At 29.2% G+C, this 19,475-nt stretch overlaps 1 protein-coding gene and 2 long non-coding RNA genes across 3 annotated transcripts in view; all 3 read right to left on the bottom strand.

The window, feature by feature from the left end:
- Window positions 1-2,090: 2,090 nt before the first annotated feature.
- On the bottom strand, window positions 2,091-2,836 carry LOC103576620 (SAP30-binding protein). Its single transcript, XM_008556924.1, has one exon. The coding sequence runs from the start codon at window positions 2,834-2,836 to the stop codon at window positions 2,108-2,110; it is 729 nt and encodes a 242-aa protein (XP_008555146.1). The 3' UTR covers window positions 2,091-2,107.
- Window positions 2,837-3,857: 1,021 nt separating this feature from the next.
- Window positions 3,858-19,475, bottom strand: part of LOC106693473 (uncharacterized) — a 75,671-nt gene continuing 60,053 nt past the window's right edge. The window contains exon 4 of the long non-coding RNA XR_001345151.2: window positions 3,858-4,547. This is a non-coding gene — a long non-coding RNA (uncharacterized LOC106693473). The remainder of the gene's footprint in view (window positions 4,548-19,475) is intronic.
- LOC128667475 (uncharacterized) lies at window positions 10,863-11,985 on the bottom strand. Its single transcript, XR_008403459.1, has 3 exons — window positions 11,918-11,985; window positions 11,358-11,485; window positions 10,863-11,233 (listed from the first exon to the last, which is right to left on the bottom strand). It is a non-coding gene; the product is annotated as an uncharacterized LOC128667475 (long non-coding RNA).

The raw sequence follows: 19,475 nt of genomic DNA on the forward strand, positions 1-19,475 counted from the left end.
AGTTTGAATTATTTGATATTATTATTAAAAAAAAATTAACCGCGTTGTATATAATTTATTAGCTTCGTAATTGAGTATAAATATATATGTAAATATAAAAAACGGTTTTAAAATTAGTTTGTAGATTCAACTTTATGTTACTTTTCAGCCCGCGAGGCAGCAGGGTCAGCTACTTTACAATCTAATAATAATTTTTATATTTTATAATTTATAACTTTAATCATACGGTAATAAAGACATAAAAAATGATACAGTTGGGTAACATTAAAAAGTAAAGAGATAAACATACATATAGAGAAAGATAGTGATGTACATACCGGTCATACGATATACGAACGTGGTCAGTCCGCGAATTGCAATGGACGTATACATTATATCATGATATAATACACATACAGAGTAGAGTAGTATACTTTGGTAGCCGTAAATCCCCGAGAACGATGGAGTAAAGATGAGAAAAGAGAAAGAGAGAGAGAGAGAGAAGGATAGGAGGAGAAAAGTCTGGAGCTGGTGTGTGGTATAGTGAGCTTGAGGCCACGCTGGAGCCATTTGGTATCTTGCGACTTTTCGAGTTATCAACAGTGGGTTTTATTAATGACAGCTAGACGATGTTGGTCCCGTGGCGGCTCTTTATGGCTGGACATAAACTCTAAACTGATTAACAGTAGCCAGTGCTTGGGCTTTTCGCATTCTGTCTTTCTCTTTATATACATATATATGTATATATGTATATATGTAATTGCATGTTTCAAATATCCATATATATATAAAATGTATCGAGTACGTAGAATATCAAACTACCCCGTACTGTGTCTCGTTAGCAATAGCCCCCAGTTTATAGGCCATCGTCGCTGGAATTAACATTGCCCAATTAAATTGATAGATATCCAACCCGGTAGGTATTAAATCCTGTATCCCTTAGTAAAATTATACGTAAATCACAAATCTCTATCTACCTATTCTCTATATGGATTTTATGGCAAAAAAATTTATTGCTCGAGATTTTTTTATATATTTTTTAGACCGTTGCACTGCACGTGAGTTAAATGAGAATTGTTTACTATTTCAAAAATATTTTTTTTGTTAATCAGTTTTTGAACGAAGAATGCTTTTAACTTGACATCAGATGTAATTTTGAATCATTATTATTTTAAAAATTTAGCTGCTAATTTTCATAAGTTTGAATTATTTTTGAATATTCATTTGATTTTGGCAAAATTAATAATTATTATTATATAATTAAATAAAATTTTTTTTTTATTGAAAAAAATTTGATAATATTTAACTTTGATATTTTTCTTTTTCTAGTTTTAATATTTGTTTATTTGCAATTAATCTCTTTGAAACGGTAAAGTGGATTTATTTACTGATATTTATTTCATATTTCGCATGACTTATTGCAAATATTAATTGCAATTGACAAAATAATTTCGAGTAAACAATCCATGCGCATTAATAGTAGTAGTAGTAAAGAGAAGTTGCGGGAGTAAAATGGGTAGAAAGAGGATGTGGAATAGTATGTAGTAGTAGTGTAGTATAAATGGCGACGCGGTTTATCACGAAACGGAATTTAAACGGTTTACGACTGGACCACAGATTAGTACGGTAGATGGACGAATGGCTGTGCGATGGATTTCTACCATCCATCCTCTTGCATATATGCAGTGCAATAGTGACCCCCCAGATTCAGCCATCGATGATCACGTCCTATCATTCGCAAAATCGCCTCTGTCGATCTGACGCGACGATACACAAAGCAGTAAATGCGCCTCTGCTCTCTGCCTGTCGGAATCCAGTCAACTGGTTAAATTTATTTAATCCACGGTATAAAAATAGTACTGTAGGAACAATTTAATTCAAAAAATTAAGTGCATAGTTTGAGAAAATTAATTTAGTATTGTCGGAAAATTTTTTATTCGAACTTGAATTGATTTTATTTTCGCGCGTATTTTGATAATTCTAAAGACTAATTTTCATAGAAATCGGCTTAAATTAATTTAAAAATCCTTAAAATTAAAGGAAGGAACATGAAGAAAAGTTCATTTTTAAAATTAAAAACATATATTTACAAATATACATATTTTCTACACAAGCACATACACAAATATTAACAAAGACGTAATACAGTTGGTCTATTATAATGTACATTTGTAGCATTAAGCTGCAATTTTCTTTTTCTTGAAGTTTCCTTATTAGCGATCGGAAAATTTGTTGGGGCTGGGAGTTTAGTTGAAGTACAAGCAACTGAAATATTTTTTGGAGATGGGCGTTTAGCTACACCAGAAATAGTTTCAACTTTTGTTTTGTTTCTTCGTGAATTTTCTATTTGCGTCTCAAAATCTTGCTGAGCAATATGAAGTTGGTCATAATAAGATTCTTTGCTCCATTTGAGTGGATCATATAAACTCGGTGGATAATTGGTACCTAGCTCATCAATATTGCAATGCTGAATGAGTTTATTGAGAAGTGATGGATTTCGAAATGCTTTACGTTTTTGGATAACAACATTCATATCCAAATTGCCGAATTCTGCAAGCTTAACATAGTGATTAAATTTTTCCTGTAAATCAGGAGGATATTGCCCTGAAGGGGCAGGAGGAATGATTACGTCGTCTTCATCGGATTCATAATCCAAAACTAAATTGTTTTTGATATCGTTTAACTGTTCAGGTGTTGATTGCTTATTGATTTGGACATTCTGTGGAATGATAATCTGTGAGGGGATAGAGCTTTCATGATGATGATGATGTCCATCGTCTATACATTCATCAACCTCATCCTCTGAATCAGTGTAAGCAGCGGTGATAGAAGCAAGAGCAGAGCTTTGTACAGACATTATTAGTTGATTTTGAGTGTCCAAATTATAAGAAATATTATTTTGTGTCGAAACTCACCAATATATTGTGAATGATGATGCACGTGTTTTTTTCACTTAACCTTTCTTTTATTGGATTTCCTTCAATGGTCAACTATTAACGATACTTGGATGCCTGAAACAATTTTAACACAAATGTACTAACCGTAAAATTATTTAAAAATTTAACTATAAAATAATAAATAATACTTACGAATTTACGAAGTACGTTCTATGAAAATAGAAGTGTATTTTATCTTGTAATAAGCTTGATTAAAACAAATATTTTGTCAAATGTGATATAATAAATATAAATTGTTCACCATGCGGTCAGTCAGTTTCCGAAATGGAACTAAAAGTAAAGGTTTCAAAACGTGTAGGTGTCGACGTAAATGCGCTCGCGACAGTAGCGCCACCACGTGTTCAGGTGATAGCTTCTTCGAAATAAATAATTATACCTGTATTTCGACTGTGGTGGCGACTCTAGTCCTTAATACATGTAGATAATTACAAAATTAAATATTACTATTATAAATGAGTAGAATGTAACCTAACCTCATTTGGAATAAACATCTACTTTCTTCGTAAACAATTTCGTATTTATTAATTACTTCTCTTTAATACTGCCACTCACTAATTTTATTAATTTATCACCTGTTTGATATTAATCAAACAGTTATTAAATTTCTGAGCTTGGAAAGTTACGCTGTAACTTTTTATCACTTGCCGATTTTATGAGTTAATTATTTACAAAGTATTTAATAAAATAATTTAAAATAATTAATTTCTATTAATATGAAAGTGAATGAAAAATTATATATATTTTTTATACATTAATTATCCACATTTATTTGAATTTTCATTTCAAAAAATTCAATATAAAGTTTCAAAAAATGGAAAAGTTATGTTTCAACTTGACTAAAAATTTATTATGCAACATTCGATTTAAAAAAAATATAATAAATCGATTAGTATTTAAAATAATATATATTTTATGCCGCGGTCAATAAAAACAATATTGCAATGATGAATGAATAAAAAACAATGTGAAAGTTAAGCCAAAAAAATAGCGCTCGCGATATCGCTGGACGTGATATGATGACGAATGCCGGAGGGCTTTATCACGCCGGGCGATGGATTATGGTCGTTGGTACTGAATTTTGGGGGATTGGGAATTGCGAAATGGGGTAGAGGGATTTGGCATTGGGGTTGGGGTGGGCAAAATGGTTCATCCTAAAAATGTCGATTTGCCCGGAGCGTTGCGGATTAAATATATATTTGCCATTGCACATTGCAACGTATCGACTGTTAACGCACTCTTGCTCTTGCTCGGCTCTTATCCAGCTTCTGACCCTTCACCCCTTACTACCGTTGAGGTCAACGGCTTTTTACTTTATTTATTTTGCTAACTCGAAAAATAGAAAAACCGTTAAACGAAAGAGCTTGGGTAGAGAAAATAGCTGACTGATCCATACCTGGAGTTTTAACGATGATCCTGCTAATAATTCCCGGCTTAACTGTAGTGTGAGTTTGCGGCCATTGCTCCAATCACCAATCATTGGTTATGTCCATACTAATTAACTAATGTTCTTCCGTATGTAAATTACCTTTTAACCATATATATATGTACAGAAAATCCCTTGGGCATCCACCGAATAAATTCAGCTCTGATTCATGGACTTTGGCACTGGTACTGCAAGCAGACAATATAATTTATCATTAATTTATATACTCACTTTTTCATCATAGTAAATTATAGATTTATCAAAACATGACCAAGTTGCAACAAAACTTTCAACGACATATGACATGTCGTGCAAATATATCCACATGCCCCCTAGTTCTGACTAATTGCATAAAGAAGACATGCTTATATATTTAAATATATATGTATGCATAAATATATTTGTGTAATAAAAAGTGAAAGTAATTTTTTTTTCATTTATAGTAGACGTATATCATTGCTATAATTTTTATTATACAGAGTTTAGGGTTTGCGCATCCTCCTGTCGCGATTCAAACGCGTGCTGCACGCATTTAAATAATATAAATATATATGTACATATAAACTAGTTACGCCTTTATTAAATTGTATGTATCTATCGTGTACTGGCCTACATCAGTAACCGAATAGGTAAAAATAATATATAACTACGTTAATTATGAAAATTAATTATTCATTTTCATTTAAAAAATATTTATTGGATTGACTTTGACGGCTAGTCCAGTATCCAGTTTTATGGTGTCATAATAAAGTTGTACCATGTTGACCATCTACAGAAATTTAAATCAATCCAAGTAACAATTCCTATGGCCATAGTAAAATTGTTTATTTCAGTTTCTGTCAGGTGGCCAACGTGATCCGGCTTTACTCTGACACCATAGAATTTCAGACAGGAATAATTTCGTATAATAAAGAAAAATTATTAGAAATTTGTCAAATAGCTGTCATTAATAAAATCTTAAATTGTAAATTGATTATTATTTGATAACTTGACCATTTTTGACTTAAAATTCATGAAGCGAAGAAAAGTTTGATGATGTTATAGACTTTAACCATAATTATTATAAATTTATAAACATAAATGTTGAATTTCCTGTGAATTTGAGGAACCGCGAGTAGAAATTTGTCGAGTATATGAAACTATTATTTATCGATTAGCATAAGTAATTCACGACAATACTTAGAATAGTAAGAAAACCGGCACTTATGTATACCGCAGTTTATGTTATTATTATTATTATTGCTATTGCAGATGGTCCGATTACGAGTGTACATAATATCTGAGTTATTTGAGGTTTTTATGCTTGTGTCACTGACAAACGGTAATTTTATATAAATCGACATGCAACCAATGGCAGAAGGATGATTAGTTCTACGTAATAATATACCGTCCAGTCAAAGTTTAATGGGCGTTTTTTCTTGGTCTAACTATTTCAACCAGAAATATGTTATTTTATATCGCCTTTTTTTTTCTTCATTATAACGATTAAAAAAATAAAGATGTTTCATAGTTTTTAAAAAATCTATTAGACCAATTAAAAATAAATTGCGTAATGTTCGTTTTTTTCATTTCTTCATTTTTTTATTTGAACTCGAATGAGTATATTCTACTAACTGAGGGAAAAATAATTGGATAGCCGATATATGTTGTACGGAAATTCTTTTGTCAGTTTGTATGAGGGTATAAGAAACATTTTCATTGTCGTAGTAAATTTTCGAAATTTGGTTGAAAAGTACAACCTTAGAAAAAAATTCCTAATTTACTAAGAAAAATAGTAGCATAATATAATTATTATTTTATTTATATATGGAAGAAGAAAAAAATGAAACAGAACTAAGAAAATTTTTATTTTGAATTTCAAAGTATGAATTAAAAAATTTTGTCTTATCTTTTTCCGACAAATGAGTGATAAGCAATAACGCTTGAAAACAAAGATTTAAAAAATTTTTTTAAGTGTTTGCGGAGAGTAAATTTTTTTGAAATTATCTTCAATTATACTTCGTCTTTGTATTTATTTTTATTAATCATGAAAAGAAAAAGAATGGAATCAATTTCTGATAATTATGTTTATTGAACTAAGGCTAGTAGTTCTTTATCGCAATCTCAGGTCATTTATTCAATTCACACTATTTTGGAAGACATTTTTATTGGTAGCAATAATAAATCTCAGTTCGATTTACACCAGATGCGATCGGCACTTTATCGTGGCCGGTGAATAGACCTTTCAAACATAAAAACCACAAGAGAATCTAAAGAATAAAAGAAGTGTTCTAAATAAAAATAAAAAAATAAACTAATTTAATTCGTTGATTGAAAATCAGATTGATTGCTGTGGTGACTTATTTTTTTCGGTTGAAAAAGGCATAAGTAATCAGTCTGAAAGTCTTGTGAATATTCCATTCGAAAGTTTGGTTTTACTATTTTTCACTTGGAAAATGTTTTATGTGCATATTTATACATATATATATTCTTTAAAATGTCGAGGTGGTTGAGACGTATTAGCGTAACAGCTCTCTTATGTTGCTTCGATTATACTTTTTCATTTTCATTTATATAAATATGCATGTATATAAAAACGTAAATGTGGATATATTCAAAATATTTTTTTTTATTTACTTTTAAATGTGCAAAGTCTCTTTTGAGCAAGGTAGAGCTTATATACCCGCGACAACTACCGTCGAGGCGTTTCAAATTAAGCGACGACGGTCGAGCGGCAACACCTGGGGCCGTACTTTCCGATGGAAAGTATTGTGAGTAAGCACTCGAGGGTGAAGAAGAGGATTCTGATATGAATGAGAACGCCATCTTGTCATTTCAATGAGTGTTTTTTTTTCACTCTTCGGTATAATAAATTAAATAGTGAATAATATTGCGTTAAATATAATTTTTTAAATTAATTGCTTCCTTTTAATTTAATTGAAGCCGAAATGTTTTTGCAAATTCATAAACAAGAATAAGATGTAAAATATAAGTGTGTTCTATATCAAGATTTTGTCTAAAAACTTTTGCATGAATTTTTGTATAATGAATAGAATTGATTTTTGCAAAATCATATTTTTTGTTAAAATTTACTGGTCGGGTTTTTTGAAATTTTTTCTTTTGCGTAAGTAATAAAAATTTAAAGAACAAAAAAAATATGTGACATCTATTCAATTTAATTTTGAAAAAAATTTGTCCCTTGTATAAAGTAAAATGCACTAGAAAGTATAAATGATTTTTTTCTGAAAATATCAAAAAATTTTGTCTTAACAGAATGCTGAGAATTTAAAGCTAATGGTAACCCTGATTCAGAAATCTAATTTGGAATAATTCAAACACGATCCAAAACAATTTAAAGTTGGCAAAATTGACTATATAATGGTATACACTAGCATGGATTGAATCATTGCAAATTAGATTTCTGAATCAGGGAATCGTCAGGCTGGTAAAATAAAAATTGTACCAGATTTTATTAACCATGTATCCAATCAGAAATTATCTATTGATTCAGTGATAAATTTCAAAAGAATAATTACTATGAAAAGTTAAAAATTTTAGTTAAAAACTAACGGTCATAAGCGACTTTATAAGCATATGACAGAAACTACAAAGCGCGGAAGTAGTTTTTTAAAAAAAAAAAAAAAGTATCAACAGAAATTGGTAATGTACGAAAAAAATGATATCTTTAAAAAATAATCATACAGATGTTAAAAAAATTATTCAACAAAGAAAGCGATTTTATGGTCGAGTCGTAACAAAACGTCTCAACAGTTTTAAAAACTAAACCATGCAATTGAAAAAAAACATCGTATTATGTATAATAATAGGAATATAATAATAATAACATAGTATTTTATTTATAAAAGAACAAGTGAATCAATCGGAAGCGTCGAAAGAAAAAGACGACGCCTTTTGGTCAAGTGTATAATGTCTAGCATGACATGTGTTCCGTCTTGTATCGCTGAAAAGAAAATTATTAAATTCAGTACAATATAGAGAGAAAAATTGAATAAGTCCTTTCACGGTCCTTTAAACACTTTGTCATACATTAACTCTTTACGGTGAGAAATGTCTCTCAATACTTACAAATATATGTGGACAACAGATGTCACGAGTTACGTGTTCTCTGACGCGTGACATTGCAGCCAACATGGATACCAATATTTTGCCATTCAATAATGACCTAAATATTGTTATTTCTAATAAATATTTAACCTTTCCGTGACTTAAAGTATGCGAATAAATAGATTCAAAAAAAAATGTATAAATGAAAACCACAAAGAAATTTCTTTGCACTGTATTTGTATGTTTACCAAAAAAAAAATAAATAAATAAATGAAAAGTATAGGGTTATAATTTGAGAAAATACGTTGCAATTGTACGTAAACACGCATGTATTTGTCCTTCAAGGTTCGCCGATCCATGTACACACCATATTGCGTTTTGTTAATGAGAAGAGAAAATACATGTATTATATATACGTAATACGGATAAATAATTTAAACTTTGAGCTCTATGAAGAAAATATTAACCTTCTTTGGAATGTAATTATTTAGTTTGCGGTGTGGAGAATCCTCGGAGTATCTACGCTAATGTGGACAATATAAAGTAGTGTTGACAATTAACCGGATGCAACAAGGGCTACGAACCATTCCAGGAAATCATAATAGCGACCGCAAAACGTCAACTACTGATTACAGTCAATTGAATTATTGTATAATATTTTATTAAGTGTTGTCGGATTATACCAAATAAAGAGACTTGTTATTTTGCTTTGTGGATATTTTTTTGGGGTTGTTTTAATTTTTATTTCTTGGTGGGAAAATATTTCCAGTGAGTCTTAAGTCTGGAAAGTAAAAGACGCTAATTGTCTTAATGTATATCGTTAAGGCAAAATGTTGCTAACATTTAAAAATTTATCTATTCATGACTACAACCACATAATTTATGGCTGTTAATTTATTATTCATTTTTAATGTAAACTAATACCTGTAATTTTTGTTATTGTTAATTTTATTATTAAATTCAACTATTTGATTTTTAATTTTTTTTATAATTTTTTTTTTAATATTAAATTTGAAAATGTGATTGTAATTTTTTAAATTTAGCGGCTGGATAAGTCAGGATGGTTGATTTATATCCGGCTCGAAGGACCAAATTTCTTTAAATTAGCCGCTAAATTTAAACAATTATAAATCAGTTAAGAATAACTGAGTAATTGAAACAATCAAAGCAATAATAATAATCTTATAAGCTGACATTTGAGATATGGATGGTATATTGGCGAGATCAGCTAGGATCTAAGTGAACTAGTACTGTCAGAGTCGACAATTGTCTCGAAGCCTAAATAATTGTGGGAGTACAATTTTAGGGTGCGGAGGGAATGAATAGGCGGTGATGCTGATGCTCTAGCATACATACATATATATATGTATATATATATATATATATATATATATATATATATATATATATATATATTTGTATCACACAGTAGCAGGAGTATAAGCTTTAGGATACGTCACAGAAGTTCCCTGGGGTGCAACTATGCCTTTGGCTTTGATGTTGTTGTCTATAGTGCTACGTGATCGGCCGTTATATCGCAGTTAATAGGTGAAGCCAATACACGTTTGGGCTATACATTTCTCTTTCTCTCTCTATATATACATATATGTAATATACATATGTATATATGTATATTATAGGTCGTCCTGTTATTGCTTATTCAAACTCATGTATTCACAGAATTCAATACTTTGACTCAATGCATTCACAGACTTGAACTCATATATGTATATATACTAAAAACATATTCCTATAGATCGACATATCGCGAAATGCAATTACTGCATGAGATTACGCGACAGTGGTGGCAGTAGATCCCTATTCCCGGTACTCTGATGCGACACGGTTATGCACCGCAAGGGTAAAAGGGAATTCGTATGAAATAGAAAGGGGCCGAATGACTGAAGTTCCATTGCCTTTACCGTATCACCCAGTGTCAAAGGATATAAATGTGTGGCCCTTACGAATTCCTATATTATTAAGAGTGCAGTGATTTTCAGTATAACGCTAAAACTTTTAAAGTTCTTGGAAAAATTTTCTCGAAATTTTTAAAATTCAAATATCTATAAAACCATTGACACTTTTTAGTAGTTGATGCATTAAATTTATCATTTTTTGATATACTGTCAATTATTTATTTAATTAAACATGATCCTGAAGTTAGCTGACGTCTAATAATTTTTTATTTTTTTTTCAAAACGATGAACTATAAAAAAAAAAATATTTAAAAAAAATTGCACTTGTACTTTTTTAAATTTTCTACATGTGCATGTTTTTAGAATTTTTTTTTTTAATTGATTCACCGAAAAATAAATTCAAAAATTTTAAATTGTCTGCTAATTTCAGATTCATAATTAAACATGACTTTTTAAATATAAAAGAGATAAAAAAATAATAAGAACAAATAATTTATAAAATTTAGTTATTTTGAACATTATAATTAAAAATTAAAGCTTGGATGAGTAATACAATATTTTTTACTTAATTTTTATTATGACCATACATAAATATATATTTATATAATAATTATTATTAATATTGACATAAATATTCATAGAGAAAATTAGAAAAAAAAAAAATGATGAATAAACATATATATACATAAAAATAATAATTTAGTACATGAAAATTAGATACAATAGAGCTTATCAGCAATAATAATAGAGTAAATTTTATTTCTAATGATGAATAGTAGAGTGTTTGATTTTTATACTTGTTGGAGTTATGTATAAAAATGTTGCTGTTTTTCAATTGGTGCCATACCACATGAGCCGAGTAACCATCCTTGACACTCGAGATTCTGACAACATTTATCATTTATCGTAGAACACTACGAAAAATAAATAATAATATTTGCCATGTAAATTAAAATTGCATTGTAATTATAGAATAATCGCTGATAATATTTAAATAAACAATAATTTAAATTAATATAAATATTTTTTTTTATTTACCACAGATGCCCAACCAAGACAATAACTTGATGGTTGTGAGTTAGTCATAACAACAACAGACAACAATCCTATGAAAATTATTAGCATCAACTTAGACATTTTTTTTTTTTTATAATACTCTGAGTAAACTGTAAAAAAATTTCATAATTATTATTTTTATTAATCAAAATAATTATTAAATAATTAAAGTTAATTACATAAATATTTCAAAGTTCTATTACAATTAATTCCCGGACAAATAAAAAAAAATTAATAGACTTGATTTAGAAAACAAGATCATAAAAAAATATTTTTTGATAAACAATTATATAATAAAAATTTTATTTATGTTTGAAAATTATTTTTACTAGTGTTCCAAAAACTCAAGACGTTTAACAAAAATTCAATAAATTTTTTTTAAAATTCGGGATTACCAAAAAATTTGAAAATCTTCCAAATGCTACTAAAAAGTAATAACTGTACGATAGGTAAAAAATAATTTCTTCAAGTCTCGATTTTTGAATTAAACTTACGTTATAAAAAAAATATATAAGATCTATTATAAAATAAAATTAACTTACATTATTTTGGCCACACACTTTTGAGTCATGTAAGTTTATTAAAGTTTTATAGAGCAACTAAATTTTTCAGGTGATGCGAACAAAGTATTTATACTATTCGATAATAACGATGTCATTAACGAAACCCCACCTACTTCTCAGAATATCACGTACTCACAATAAAGTACTTTAATCAATAAAAAATATAAGAACATAATTATTGAGTTCAAACAATAGTATAAAAAATATACTATAGGAAAAAATAGGACGTAAAAAATATAAGTGCGTAGATACTTTGTTGACAAATACTATTGTTGTTTTTTTTATCAATATATTAGATAACTGATATATTAACAATATTTCAAACTCAATTTAATTTTGTCATCATTTTTTATAATAACTTTTTATCCTTGAATATTTAAATACATTTTTGGTTCTGACGGGATTGAAATTTTGGAAAATGAAAATTTTCCTTGATCGAAAAAAAAAACTAACCCGCGTTACAAAACACAATTTTATAGGGTATATTTTTCTATTTCTTTGTCTTTTTGGTAAATAATTTTTGAGTATACAGAAAAGCTGTGTACGCATAGCAAAGTCTTATTTAGTGGTATCGTAATTTTGATTTACAACCCTCTTGTCGTTCTGACGTAACTGAGAATCCAAATAGAGTGAGTATAGGTGAATGTAAACCAACGTTAAATGTAGATCATGAACGTCCATCCTCAGTATCTCGATACCCAGCTCGTGAACACACACATACGTGAACATAGACGTCGTAGTTGTGATTTGTGGCCGTCAATACTGGGGGTTATGCGTGACGTATCTCACCGATCATAATTACATCCTGTTACTGGAAATCCCTCCTTCTCCACCCTCTGCCACCCACCTCTCAATGCTGCGGCCTCAGCATAGGAGGCACAATCCTCACTCGATCACCCGATTACACTCTCAAGGGAGGTACATCGCACTACCGTACATGTCTCCACCCCATACACCAACGCATTTCTCCAACGACGCCACTTTAGATCCTGTATGAGGAGAACCGCAGGCCCTTCATCCACTACAATATATCTTATCTTACATCTATGTGTTACATTTTGATTTACTGCTCATTCATGTTTACATATTATTAATGTCTTATCTAGCCATGTCTTCAAAGTCTTTCAATCTACCTAAGACTTATTTTTATAAATTTTTATTCCTTAAATAACAACACACGCATTGAAATAATTATTTGTCATAAACTATTGTACAAAAAGTTGTCACTTGAAGGTTCTATTTCTAAACTAACAGTCAAATTATTTAAGCTTTCATTAATAAGATCTTAAAAAAAAGTTTCTACTGTTCTCGTACTCGTATTTGAATCCCATTGATTATCAAAATCAAAAAATATAATAAATAATTAAATTATTCAACTTGTAAAAGACCAGTTACATTTTATCAACCTTGACCAATGTCATATATCAAAATTAATTATTCCGTTTTTTTTTATAAAAAAAAATCTACGAATTTTTTGAATGAAATATTTATGAATAACAAATAATCTAAGCGGGTAAATATGAATAATGGTTTAAAAAAAAATTTTTTCTTTAAATTTAAACTTGACATCTCGACCCTGCAAGTCAACCTTGATAGATATCGATTCCAACGACTTGTCGTGATGTAGACAGAGCTAGCAGAGGGTTGTATCATACGGACATCACATTTATATATAAATGGTATATATAGTATCTAAAGGACCCAGAGGTCCACGATCGTCGAATTAATCCGCCATTAATTCAATCCCTCGTGTTCGCTCGAGCGAAAGGTGCCAGAGTGTGTAAACCAACGTTGAACAAGATAGAGGTGAATGGTGATGGCCTGGACGCTTTATAAATGACCACTCCAAAGGTTCTCTTCTCTTCTCTTCTCTTCTCTTCTCTTCTCTTCTCTTCTCTTCTCTTCTCTTCTCTCATATTATGTATCCATATTCTACACTCACATCCATATGCGCACATACAAATACACAACTTTAATCTTCTCTTGCATTTTATATACACTTATAAATATATACACGTACCTCCATATATCGCGTGCCTTAATACCGTTCATATATGCATATATGACACAGTGATTAATGCCGTGAGGGTATACAATCGCTGCGATTTATCAAATTAAGGGGTCCGCTCCCATACCACTCGGACACATATAATGAAACAAACCCGCGAGCGTTAAAAAATATACAAAAGTATTTGGTCTTGTTGGTTATTATTGTGTATCAACTAGTTCACGTTTACTCATCTAGAAGCTTAGCTAAATAAAAAACCCGGTATTTTAACATAAACAAATGTGTCCAGAAAAAATATTATTAAGTACTTTGGTGTTCATTTTTTATTATAAACTTATCCAAAAAATTAAAGGAACAAGAAAATTTTATAAATGTTATAGTGATTTTTCGAAGGCTGTATTTTCGTGAAAAATTATCGTATCGAAAAAATAAAAAAAGCAAATTGAAGCTTGAAATCTCTAGTTTAAATATCTTCCAGCAAAATAAATTTTTGAGCCATGGTTTTTGCGGAATCATAAGAAATAGCTCGAGACAAAACTTTTTGGTTTTTTTTTTGGTCTACGGGACCGAAAAAATTTTTTTTAGAAAAATTAATTCATGACTCGCTTAGGAAATTTATTCAGCTACAATTTACTGCTGAGCTTTAGGAACTTAAATAAAATTTAAATTAAAATACATAAACTACACAGAAAAAAAAGTTATCTTGAGTCAAGAAAATATTTTTGAACTAAGTCAACATTTTTTTGAGCCAAGAGAATTTGTCTGGGTCAATTTCTGCTTTATCCCAAAAAATGGAGGTATTCAAAGAAATTTTCTTGAATCAAGAATATTTACCTTCAATTGATAATTATTTTTTCTGTGTATTTTAAGAAATTATTAATTAATTCAATTTTTATATTAATTGTATATAAATTAAATTTTGAAAACCAGGTATTGGATGAAAGTACGTTGAAGAATATTTTATAAAGTAAGACTTTATAAACTGTCAGTTAATTTTTTCTCACACCCTTTAACTGTTCACTCGAGTGTGACATACATTGTTTCCATTTCCAGGCTACAAAGGCGGGAGCTACATAATCCACGAGGTTTGGTTATGATCTCGATGTTACTAAATCAAAGTGAGAACCATTTAATGTGTGCATTTTAACACTGAATTTATAAACATCATATTAGTATTATAAATATGGTTATAATGTACCTTAAGGTCCGGAACGGTCATAGGCAGACACTAAATCAAATAAATTAACCCTCGATCTCCCGTTTCTGGTTCTCAGTAAATGTTTTGATACGAAAATAAATTTTTCAGTCGGAATATTTTATAAAAAATTGAATAAATAAAAGTAAAAATTTTTTGAAAATAATTTTTTGAATTGGCGCGAATTTTGGTCGAAATATTTGAAAATTTTCGAGCTTACATTCTAGTGAACAAAAAAAATACTTTCAAGTTGGATTTAGACTATTTTTTATGCAAATAATTTTTTTTGTTATGAAAAATGATGAGAGCATGACTTATCTGTTTTACAAAACGATACTCATATATATAGGCGTGACCTCTGTCATCTAATGTAAATATTCAAAGAAAGACTTAAGAATATGATACACGAAAATACAAAACTTGGGGCGTGAGAGTAGATGATGAGTAAAAAAATTGATCCTTATTGCAAACTGGACAGTCAACTGACTTTTTAGGGGACAAGTCTATATATATAAATATAAATATAAGAAAGAGAGAGAGAGGCTGGATGAATTGTTGTAAATACGTGCCATCACATCTTCTCAAACGCTTTTTGTAATCTTTTATTCTAGACAATAAATGACTTTGACTACGTAATGACGATCAGGAAAAAAAAAGCCGGAGCAAGCAAAACTACTTTGTATTTAAAAATACGAGGTGTTGCAATTTTGAACAACATCCAGTTAAAATGACTACGTGATGTACGTTGAATAAATTTACTAAATTATCTCAACGTATGCAAATAAATATTAAAATAAAAAAAGTATAAATATAATATAATAATATAAAGTGCATGAGGACAGGAGCCTGCTCGAGGATGTGTCAAAAAATGTTATTAAATATTTTGTTTAAGAGTTTTTCATTGTTAAAAACTCAACGGAGATCACGACTTATGACTCGCTCTATTATTCTTTTTTATCTTTTGGTTTAATATTTTCTGTATCAAGATGATCAAAGATTATTTTGCTCCGGTTTTATTCAATCAAGATCTGATTTTATTACCATCAGTTAAGTATTCAGTGAGTTGACGGCTTATATAAAATAATAATGCATAATATGTAGGGTAAGTTGTGTTATAAGTGTATAGATATGTAAGTATTATTTATGAGGGAATCTGACATAAATTGGGGCACAAAAAAAATTTTTTGTAGTCTAGAAGCCGCAGGATCAAACATATATAAATTTTATTTATCATTTAATAATTTAATAATTTTATATTATTTAAATAATTTGTTCAGTTTATTTAGTATTAAATTTAGTAAAATAATATTTATATGTAAGCATAAGCAAAAGTGAATGCCGGTTGATATGTAGAGTGAAAGAAAAGTGAGAGGTGTCGTATGAAGTGTATGCAATAGTATGTATAGTGTGATTATATGAGTACGAGGGCGAGCATATTCGCAAACACGCAAATTTCAAAAGGCCCTCGACTATCTGATGTCCCGGTCTCTATATATATGAATATACCGTATCTCCACACGGCCCTTTCACGACGTATGCAAATATAGATCGGCTATGATAAATTGCTCTTGTCAAGACACCCGGCATTTCGCACGAGCTCGTCTATTCAAACTCGTTTTAAGGGAAAACGGGATTTCTCATATAATTTTGCTGACGGTTAAGTCCTTTACAACATCAACGCATAGACACTCTCCTCGTCTTGATATATTATTTTACCAAAATAAAAAAAAAAAACGTTTTTCTAATAATTTACTGTTATCTGCTAATATAAAGTTTTTGGTCATTGATCCACGGTTAATAATTTATTTTTAAATATTCTTGCGGATAATTAATTTAATAGTGTTAATTATCTTCGGGGATCGTTTTCGGTAGAAAAAATAATTTAAACGAGTACAATTAAAATGATTAAAAAAAATTTTAACTCTGATAACTGTTAGTTCATCAAACTCAATTATTTCAAAAGTACATTAACCTACTTCTAAAAAAAATTACTCAACTGTTATAATTAAATAATACAGGCGGAAATTGACAATTAAAAATTCCCAGTTTATAAAATTTATTAAAAATTTTTAATATGTCACTTGTATTTTATAGTAAATATATTGTGCGTTGATTTAATGTTTTTATATATTTAGAAATTTTTAAATCTTCCGATAGACTTCGGACTCTATAAAACTCTAATAAATATAAACTGAGTAATTGCGTGCTATTTTTTTTTTATTTTCGGAAACACAATTAATAAAAAAAATATTGAATTCACTATTATTACTATCAAATATTTTTTTTAAGTCAGTATTTAAATATTTAATCCCTTAATTTTTTGAAATTCAAATTTCGCGGGCTATGACCCAAGTGCAGATAAAATGAAATAGACTGTAAGCTTTTTCATATACGAAGTTACTTACAATTAAGTAAAAATAAAAAAAAAATAATGTCATAAAAAAATAGTTATGACATATAATTATTTTCTCATAAAATCCGAAATTGATTAATAAGCTACAACCTTATCACTTATATTAAATATGATAAAAGTTAATGAGAAGTGGTATTAAGTGATATAGACTCAGTACATTTCTACTTTATAGAAATAGAGTGAGAACCGAAGGAACGAAGCTGAGGATGAGGAAGAGAGTAGAGGAAGTCACGTCGTCGTCTTTGGTAATCGAAACTGTGAAGACGAACTGCGAGTATAATTATCGCGGTAACGAACTAATAACAGTAATGGCTGATATATATTATATATTATACAAAGACGTACGGTACACAGAAATGGAGTGCAAAGGAGCTTCCTAATTCAGCCTCGAAGACGGTTTAGTGGGTGGAACGCGGTCTTACAAAGCGCATACGAGATACCTGGGTGTCTCATGAGAAATAGATTGAAGCGATACGGGGCTAAAATACAACCTGATAATGCGAAATACTTTGCTTATATATAGGAGATCGTATAGATCCAACTTATGCCTGTATGTAGACGTTGAAGTGTATATTATATACATAAATGATGATACTAACTCACTTAATCGCAATAAATATCAACTTTGACAAGCTTTATAAGTTTTAACTCACTCTATTACTCTCCCCTATCATAAAATCTACAGCGCTAATTATTTGTTAACATTACAACTAAAAATAAAATTCTTAATTCGTGCCAATAAATAAATTATCACTGGATCTGAGGGTTAATTGATAATTTAAAAAATTTTAAATAATACAATTTTTTTTAATTTTATTATTATTATAGGATTATTTTTTTTTAATTTATTAGTTTTTTTCCGAGTTGTTAATCTACTTGATGAGTTAGCAAAATAACTGGTAATTAATTAAAGTATTAATCACAGTGATAATGGATTAATTACATCAATTTACGGCTAAATAAGTGTTAGATTAAATGCTAAAAGATCTTTTAGTGTCAAATGTGTTGAAGATAACTGTTATCTTTTGAGTCAATCGGTTCTCGACTGTTCTATATTGTTATTATTTCCGGCTGTAATTATTGACCCGATGATTTAAATTATGAAAAAAATTGATCGCTAATGATACTGTATAGCTGGTATATGTCTAACTCATATATATGTATATATATATATGTAAGTAGGGGCGGGCAAAATATGGTATTAATTTTTTTTTTTAATGATCTTAATTAGAAACTTATTATTTTTTTTAATTATTTTCAAGCAATTCGAGATGTTAGGAAATTATTTCTTAATTAATTTATAAATTTTGTTATAGAAAAGAGGAAAAAAAAAAATTTTTTATTTTTAAACCAACCCCAAGTTATTCAAATTTCGATCTTCACTACAGTAATACCCACGCACCCTCATTACTTTACCGTATAATAAATTAGTACTTAACTCAGTATAAATCATTGTAAATTTTTTTCTATACACAGAAAAAAATAATTTCTTGAAAAATAATTTTTTAGGGGTAAGTAAAAATTTTTTGCTTTAGAAATTGAAAAAAAAAATGTTCTTGGGCCGAGAAAAAAAAATTCTTGAGGCAATAAATTTTTTCAAGTCCTAGAAAAATGTTTGTCTTCAATCCATAATGGAAAATATATCTTGCGCCAAGAAATTATTTTTTTCTATGTACGTTTGTCGTCCATAATTTATACTTCTACTTGAATATTAATCCATTAGCATGAATGTTTGCTGCTATCATTAGCTTATTATCCAACGGGTTGATTATGAGATTATCCCTCATAAGTTCGAGAAGCTGCAATATCTTGTGCTTGTTATTAATATGTAATATACACATACATACATAACATTATTAGATTAATGTATACATATAACAGAGAAAACCTTACGCACAATATTAGTTTAAGCTTCGTTAGA

Source organism: Microplitis demolitor, chromosome 3 (genome assembly GCF_026212275.2).
Source record: "Microplitis demolitor isolate Queensland-Clemson2020A chromosome 3, iyMicDemo2.1a, whole genome shotgun sequence".
Taxonomy (NCBI): domain Eukaryota; kingdom Metazoa; phylum Arthropoda; class Insecta; order Hymenoptera; family Braconidae; genus Microplitis; species Microplitis demolitor.